Source organism: Gorilla gorilla, chromosome 4, assembly GCF_029281585.2.
Source record: "Gorilla gorilla gorilla isolate KB3781 chromosome 4, NHGRI_mGorGor1-v2.1_pri, whole genome shotgun sequence".
Taxonomy (NCBI): Eukaryota; Metazoa; Chordata; class Mammalia; order Primates; family Hominidae; genus Gorilla; species Gorilla gorilla.
Genome location: NC_073228.2, coordinates 51,443,821 through 51,452,942, shown reverse-complemented (window position 1 = coordinate 51,452,942; position 9,122 = coordinate 51,443,821). Strand labels below are relative to the sequence as shown.

General features: G+C 40.5%; 1 protein-coding gene across 1 annotated transcript; it reads right to left on the bottom strand.

Moving 5' to 3' along the window:
* Positions 1-6,892: 6,892 nt before the first annotated feature.
* On the bottom strand, positions 6,893-8,037 carry LOC101128812 (keratin-associated protein 1-3). The gene has a single exon (XM_004041793.3). It carries the CDS (start codon positions 7,984-7,986, stop codon positions 7,492-7,494), a length of 495 nt encoding a protein of 164 aa, XP_004041841.2. The 5' UTR covers positions 7,987-8,037; the 3' UTR covers positions 6,893-7,491.
* Between the last annotated feature and the right edge of the window lie 1,085 nt (positions 8,038-9,122).

Below are 9,122 nucleotides of genomic sequence, written 5' to 3'. Positions count from 1 at the left end.
TCATGGAAGACAATTTTTCCATGGACCAGGGAGGTGGGTAGGATGGTTCAGGATGATTCAAGGGCATTACATTTATTGTGCACCTTATTTCTATTATTATTATAGTGTAATATATAATGAAATAATTATACAACTCACCATAATGTAGAATCAATGGGAGCCCTGAGCTTGTTTTCCTGCAACTAGATGGTCCCAACTGCAGGTGATAGGAGATAGTGACAGATCATCAGGCATTAGAGTCTCATAAGGAGCCCACAACCTAGATCCCTCACATGCGCGGTTCACAATAGGGTTTGCGCTTCTATGAGAATCTAATGCCACAGCTGATCTGACAGGAGACAGAGCTCAAGCAGTAACGCTTCTGGCCGGTGGCTCACATCCTGCTGTGCTGCCTGGTTCCTAATAGGCCACAACTGGTACCGGTCCACTGCCCAGGGGTTGGGGGCCCCTGCCTTAATAGATTGTTCCTGTGCACATCCAGCCTTATAGTTTGGTGGGTAGATAACACCCAGCTAAGCATGAGAAGCTCAGGTTGCACAGTCATTCCATTTTTTCCAGTTCTTGCCCACTAGCAAGCCGGAAGTAGTTTATCAAAAGGACAGCAGTTATTTTCAGAGGAGGGCATGGATTTTCTCCAAAACCTTATAAGTCTGATCTGTAATTCTTCTATTGATGCTTGCCAGAGGCTATATACAGTGAGCATGTGTTTTCCATAGACACTTCAAATATGGTTGGATGTGCTGGATTATAAGGCTCAAATGAAATAGCAGCTTGAATTGTAGCTGGGACTTTTCTTTCTTTCTTCTTCTTCTTTTTTTTTTTTTAAATGGAGTCTTGCTCTGTCACCCAGGCTGGAGTGCAGTGGCGTGATCCAGGCTCACTGCAAGCTCTGTCTCCCAGGTTCAAGCAATTCTCCTGCCTCAGCCTCTCAAGTAGCTGGGATTACAGGTGCGTGCCACCACGCCCATAGCTGGGACTTTTCTTTAGAGCCTTCTCTTGCTCTTGCCCTAAAACCTAGCAGCATTTTGAGTTATTCATTAAGTGGGTTGAAATAACACACTCAAATATGGCATATGTTGACCCCAAAATACAAAAATGCCCACCAAGAGTTGTGCCTTTTTAGCTGAAGTTAGCTTAAAATACAGCAGTTTTTCTTTCACCTTGGAAAGGATATGTCAGTGTGTTCCAGACAATTGGACTTCAAGAAACTTCATTGAGGCTGTGAGCTTTTAAATTTTTGTAGAGTTTGTTTCTTGCCCTGGAGTTCATTAATGTTTTACCAAGTCCTCTAAGGTACTTGTTACTTCCTGCTCATCAAATGTAACCAGCAAGATGTCATTGATGTAGTGGACTATTATGATGTTGTATGGAAAGTCAAGATGATTAATAGCATGAGTATATTAGGACAGAGAGCAGGATAGTTGACATAGCCCTGAGGCAATGCTTGGAAGGTTACTGTTGGCCATGCCAGGTCAAAGAAAAGTACTTCTGGCTGCCCTGATACGGAGAAAAATGCATTTTCTTGTCAATAGCTGCATACCAGGTGCCAGGGGCTGTCTTAATTTGCTCCATTCAAGATACAACATTTGGGACATCATCTCCAGTTGAGGTCATCACCTGAATTCATTTAAAATAATAATACATAATTGTTCTATTATACTCCAGGGTTTATCTGCTTTGTCCACGGGATAAACAAGCTCAATGGGGAGATGGTAGGTATCACAACCCAGCTTTTTCCAAGTCTCTGATAATGGCACCCATCTTCAAAATTTTCCCATCAATATAGTATTATTTTTTATTTACTATTCTTGTATCAAGGAAACTTCTGGGGGCTTCAACTTGGCCCTTTTTTACCAAATGAGCTTTATTCCTCAGTGCCAATGTGGGGATTCTACCAGTTGTCAAGCATGATTATTCCAATTACACATTCACAAATTGGGGAATTGTTCTGCAGGCCCACTGGGTCCACTGTGATTCAAACGTAGACCAAGATTCTAACTATCATCTGGCCACCAAAAGTCACCACTTTTTTTTGGAGGACCAGTGGCATTTGGGTCTCTAGAAATTAGTGTCAACTTAGTGTCTAATAGTTCCTGTGATTGGCAGAATTTCAGCCTCCAAGGCCTCTGAGCCCTTGTGTCATGACCCAAGGTCATGTACCTTCAACCCTAGGGTCAGTAGCTGCTTCCTGTGGTTGCTACTTCCATGTTCAAATAATTGGCATGGATTTTGTCTCCTCACTAGATGCTGACTGATAGAAAAGTTGTTACCAGGAATGGTCCTGGAAAGTAGACCTTCATAGATGGGACTTGGGGATGTTATGTAGCATGTCTGCTACATAACAAAAGGGACATTTCAAATGTAATTAAGGTTACTAATCAGTGGACTTCAAGATAGTGACAATAGCCTGAATTATCCAGGTGTGTCCAATGTAATTATATGTGCCGTTAAAAGCAGAACATTTTTTTCCCAGCTGAGAGCAGAAGAGGACATTGGAGAGGGAAGTGGGGGTAGGGTAGGAAATCAGAGATTCAAAGTATAACATGAACTTGACCTACCACTGCTGGTTTGAAGATGGAGGGGACTATATGAAAACATGAGAAAGAAATGAATCCTGCCAACAAAACAATTCCTGGAAGAAGACTGAGCCTCAGATGAGAACCAGCTGATACTTTGGTTTTATTCCTATAAGACCAAGAGCAAAGAATCTCACCGTGCCCTACTGTACTCCTGACCCACAAAATCTGTGAGATAATACATTTGTGTTGTTTTAGGTTGCCAATTTTATGGTAATTTGTTAGAGGAGCATTTGGAAACTAATACAATCCCCTGAACATCTGAGTATAGATATCAACCAACATTTTAATAGGCTTCCCCTTAATTTCATTCCAAGGATACCATAATAAACTAACTACTGACAGATCCCTGTGGGTCAAAGCATTCTGGCTACCATTATATCTCTGTTTCTCTTTACAGTGAATGTACAGTTGTCTCTCAGTGTACTGGGTGGGGGGGATTGGTTCTAGGCCTCCTGCATACACAAAATCTGCACATATTCAAGTCTCACACTCAGCCCTGTGGAGTGTTTATGAAAAGTTGGCCCTCCATATATGCAAGTTTTGCATCTTGAGAATACTGTGTTTCAATCAGTGTTTGGTTGAAAAAAATCTGCGTATAAGTGGACCCATGCAATTCAAACAGGCCAACTGCACTTACTTTTACTTTGGTAGTCAAGTTTTGTGACTTAGCTTTCAGTGCTCTGAGATCCTATTATCTCCACTGAAATCAAAGAGAGGGAGTATCTCCACCATCATATCTAGGCTACTGCAAGAGTCCCCCATGAATATAAAAGCCTTGAGCGAAGGCAGTTTTCTCTGGGACTTTTGGGAAGTTACTTGGTGATGCGTATGTGTGCAGTGTAACATGATAAATCTTCTCCAAAATTCCTATCTCCTTAAGTCTTTGATTCCTTTCCTTTATGTTATGTCAAAAAAGTCCTGACATCTGAGCATCAGTAAACATAGGCCATGGTTGATTTCAAGTTTAAACCAACAAATCAAATAATTCTTTGTACAAAAAATTTACATCCAGAATCTTTAAGTGTAATCACATCATTTAGGCATTCCTTATAAGCAACTTCCCCAAGTGGGATTATTAGAGTGTCATATTCCATCTTCTTTGGTTTACTACCCCAAAAATACACTTACACATATTCCTCAGGTTTCTGCTAATATATAATAATACAATACTGTTTTTTAAAAATACACTTTATTTCCAGAGTAGTTTTGAGTTCACAGCAAAATCGAGCACACAGGTTTCCTATATACCCCATTTTCACACATGTGTAGCTTCCCCCATTATCAACATCCCCCACTAGAGTGATACATTTTTTACAACTGATAAATCTACATTGACACATAATCACCCAGAGTCCATAGTTTTCATTTGGGTTCACTTTTGTTGTTGTTCATTTTATGGGTTTGGATAAATACGTAATTTGTACCCACCTTATAGTATCATACAGAATAGTTTCACTGCGCTAAAATCCTTTTTTTGTTGTTCCTATTCCACCCCTTTTACCCCTAACCCCTGGCAACCACTCATTTTTTTAGTCTCCATAGTTTTACTTTTTTCAGAATGTCATATACTTGGAGTCATACAGTATTTAGCCTTTTCAAATGGCTTCTTCCATTTAGTCATATGCATTTAAATCTCATCTATGTCTTTTCATGACTTGATAACTCATTTCTTTTCAGCACTAAATAGTATTTCATTGTCTGGATATACCACAGTTTATCCATCCTCCTACTGAAGGGCATCTTGATTGTTTTCAAGTTTGGGCAATTACGAATAAAGCTACTTTAAACATCCATATGCAGGTTTTTGAGTGGACATATGTTTTCAACTTTTTAAGGTATATACCAAGTTGTATGCTTGCTGGATTGTATGGTAAGAATATGTTTAGTTTTGTAAGAAAACATCAGACTGTCTTCCAAAGTGGCTGTACCATTTTCCATTCCCACCAGCAATGAATGAGAGCTCCTGTTGCTCCATATTCTTGTCAGCATTTGGTGTTGTCAGTATTCTGGATTTTGGCCTATTGCATGTTTTTTCATGTATGAGCTATTTTTCCTGGATCATACGTTGTATTTGCCCTGTGGAACATCTGAAATGTGATCAGAAATACAGGACTAGTAGGAAAAAGTTATAGTTATGGTGGCTATTCAGCACAATAGGCATTCCATATAAGTACATTTCCCAAGTGAGGTTATTAGAGGATTTTCCAGCAGTGGACAGCTGTTCTCATCAGACTCAGGAGGGAAATCCATTTTTACTGGTAAAGGAGGCTCAGAATGACTTGGAGATTCAAGATCCTCAGTCCCCTTTGAGTTCAGACAGAAATCCTTATGCCAGGTTTCAATTCTAAAACTTCTTCCTTATCAATTCCCTAACTTTCATATGACAGTCTTGTTGAAGCTGTGAATTCAGCTTAACTTTCAATTATGCAACTCACCCAATTAAATTTAGTTAGTGTTTAATATGGGGCAGTATCAGTCCTGTGGCGATAACAAACAAGTGATTATTTTAGGGCTGCTGCTGAATCTTTTCTGGATCTCTGATTATGACCTGACCTGAGATATTAAGGTCTTGAATTTGCCATTTTTCTTTCTGAAAGCACACAGTACACTCAGAAGACATCCTCCACAACAATGCTTATAATCATCATGACTGTCTTAATAGTCAAGAGCAGCAGCAACTCGCGCCCCCAAGCCACTTATTTCAATAGGTGCTTTATTTAAACAACCAAAGTAATAATGGTGATGTTATTGCATGCAATGCATTTCATTTTTTATTGGCAAGGAGTTTAACACTGGGTTCAAGCTCAGGGACTTTACCAAAGCAATCCCCAAGTCCCATCTATGAAGGTCTACTTTCCAGGGCCACTCCTGGTAACAACTTTTCTATCAGTCAGCATCTAGTGAGGAGACAAAATCCACGCCAATTATTTGAACACGGAAGTAGCAACTACAGGAAGCAGCTACTGACCCTAGGGTTGAAGGAACAAGGAAGAGTTAGGAGTTATTAAAATGTGTAAGTTTAGAGGCTGGGTCCTGCAGAACTGACAGTCATATTTTTTCTTGACATATTCTGATGTCTCTGAACTTGGAGGATAGTCCCAGTGGACCTGACTCAGAATTCTGAGGATGGGGTGCTGGCTGGCTGGAGCAAGGCCTAATGTGGAGAGCTGGAAAAGCAACAATGTGGCTTGCAGATTTCATCACTAACATCATAAAGCTGAGTATAGTAGGGAGGATGTGGAGTTCTGAGACCACAACTTAACCAGCAGCACAGAGTAACTTATTCTGAAGCCCACAATCTCTGAAATAGCCGTCTTTAAATCTTACAAACTTTCCCACACGTTTCTTTATATCTATTTTCTTAATTTCATTCTCTCCATAAATTTTGGAGTCAGACAGAGTTGCATTCGGATTTCAGTTTTGTTTCTAAACTTATGAGCTATGTGACTGTAAGCAAGCTATTTAACTTCTTTTAGACTTACTTATCTACAAGCCAGGATCACAATATCTATTTCACAGGATCAGTATAGATGTTATGTGAAGCAAAGTTCGCATGATGTGTACCTGGCACATGCACAGCATATGGTACTAACAAGGCCATGCTGGTTCACCTCCTTTCCCTTCAGGTGTGTCTTCTCCATCACTCTTCCTCCTTTTCTTTCAGCCTCTCATACCTAGCCTTTTTCACTATGTCTTCTCTCTGTCTTTTCTCCTATATTTTGTTCTCTTCTCCCCTTTTTCATTCTTGTCTCCATCCTTTAATACCTTAATTCATCTTGCTTCATCCCTTTCGTTGTCCACCTACCCTTACATGGCCAATGATCCTCAATAAAGGAAAGGCTCCCACATTTGCTTTTGACTTGGAAATATGTGTCTTTTTACCATTACTTAACTGTTTAGTGCACTTTATGTCTTCTTTGGTGTCATATATAGGAAACTGCCATTTTGAGAGCTTACTGCAGTTTATTGCATAGTGTAATGGAATGCAGTAGCATGATCTCAGCTCACTGAAACCTCCGCCTCCTGGGTTCAAGCGATTCTCCTGCCTCAGCCTCCCAAGTAGCTGGGACTACAGGTGTGCACTACCGCGCCCAGCTAATTTTTTTTTTTTGTATTTTTAGTAAAGACAGGGTTTCACCATGTTGCCCAGGCTGGTCTCAAACTCATGAGCTCAGGTAATCCACTCACCTCAGCCTCCCAAATTGCTAGGATTACAGGTGTGAACCACTGCTCCTGGCCTCAAGTAGACATTCTTGAATTATAAGCAGTTAAACCAGGTGATGTACAAGTGAAAACAAAGACAATGGTTTCTTTGCCTAGTATATAATATTTATTAAGAAATGACAGAAGACATTGTATCACAGATATAACTGAAATATCCAGCAGGCAAGATCATTATGATCCAAAAACCAAGGGATGGATCAGGTGTTAAAATGCGGAAAGTCCAGCCTACTTCTTAGAAGCTGAATGTTGGGTGATGAGCTTCCATTCTCTCTGATGACTTGAGGAATGTCACTTGGCTATAATGTGGTGTCTTTGATGTTGCAAAAAATTTTAGGTAAACAAGATAAAATAGATTATAAAGCATGGAAACATTAGACTTGTGGATAGTTCTCATGGATAAATTCCACAACATGTCAGTAATTTTTAATCCTGCAGAAATATCAGAAATAGTATATCCCAAGCAAATTGATGATCAGCAGGTGGCTTTGTAGCATTTCTGTGTCCCCAGTGAAGGGTCAAGGTATTCATTGTAGAATGGAATCAGATAGAATTGTGAGCTCATATACTTAGTAGTCTCTATCACAGGCAATGCAAAGTCTGAGAACTTGTTAGTGGTCCAGGGGTGGTCAAGGGATGAACAGTTCAGAGACACTGTGACCTAGGCAATTGAAAATAAGCAAACTGGCTTTCAGCAAGTGGGCTCACAGCAGCAGACTGGGCGGCAGCAGGACTGTCCACAGTAGGACGGGCGGCAGCAGGAGGCCTGGGCATGGTGCAGTTGGCAGCAGGATGGGGGCGTGCAGCTCACCACACAGCAGGGGGGCAGGCAGGTACCCTCCACACGACTGTCTGGGCGACACCACCTGATACGGGTGCTCACAGCTCCACTGCTGCCCTCCTGGCCATAGCCGATGCCACCACCAATGCCACAGCCAGTTCCGCAGGAGCTGGTCTGGCAGCAGCTTGGCTGGCAGCAGCTGGTCTCACAGCAGCTTGGCTGGCAGCAACTGGAGCTGCAGGTCCCACTGGTTGAGAAGGTGGGAAATCCGCAGAAGCTGGTCTGGCAGCTGCGTGGCTGGCAGCAGCTGGTCTCACAGCAGCTTGGCTGGCAGCAGCTGGAGCCACAGGTCCCACTGGTGGAGCAGCTGGGATATCCACAGAAGCTGGTCTGGCAGCAGGTCATGGTGTCGGAAGTTGGGTTAAGAGTTAGGTTGCTTGGAGGAGTTTCTGAGGTTTGGTGGTGACTTCCACGTTGGTCCTTTTATATATCTGAACCAGCTGCTGTTTACAAAATTGTTAACATATTTTCTTTGTTTTTGTTTAAATTTGTTACTCCGTGGATCTCTGATTGGCTTATGTTGAAATACTTGTGACACATTATGAGCAATAGTTTAGAAATTACTGTTTTATAGTTTCTTCTGGACTCCTCATATCAGTCCTTTGCTCTTTGGACTATGTTTGTGGCTTCCCATGTTCAAAGAGTACTTCCATTTTAGTCCAAATGAATGCTCTCATTTTACATAATAGTTATTCCACGTGACAATCTATCCATACCTCTAAGGCTAAGAGTAATAATTGTGCTGTTATATTTAACTATTACTTTTTCCTCCTAGATATATAGATTAAATTTTATTGAATTTTGGATATCTGGATATCTACTGAACTGAAGGAATACCTTTAGTCATACATAATTCGCAGATTTCACCTTTTTTTGTTCCAATGTCCTATTGAATTACCGATTATAGTTCCTTTGATTTCAACCAATTTGGAATGTGTGAATATTATTCCTGTTCCAGACCAGAAATCTGTTCTTGGGAACCAAACTGACATAGTATTTAGGAAGGTATCCAGCAGAGTCCTTAGTTTGTGGTAGAACCTTAATAAATGTTTACTGAATCTGATTCAATAAATGTTTATTGAATAGGTGGAGTAAAAGGCTTGATTCATGGATATCAATACCACTCAAACATGATTAAAGAGAACTTTCAAGCTGTAGTACTTCTCATGAAAGAGTCTTGTTATTTGCTGTAAAGAGACTAGGAAATGTGTTTTTTGGTTTATTTTATTTTATTTTATTTTTTGGATTTAGTAGTGGAACCGGGCTCAGGAAAAAATATCTAGGAGTTATGACACTTTGAAGAATGTACTGCCATCTACTTTATTCCTCTTGGAAACTGCATAATTTTGTGTGTAATCCATCATTGCTACCAATTAAATATAGAGGTAAGTTCTGGGAGCTTGTAAATAATGTGGAAAACGTGTTTCTTTCTATATTTGCATCCTATTGTATTTTGTGTATTACACTCTAATGCCTAATGA

Coding starts and splice junctions, on each gene's coding strand:
- LOC101128812 (XM_004041793.3), bottom strand. CDS start 7,986: ATGACCTGCTGCCAGACCAGCTTCTGTGGATATCCCAGCTGCTCCACC.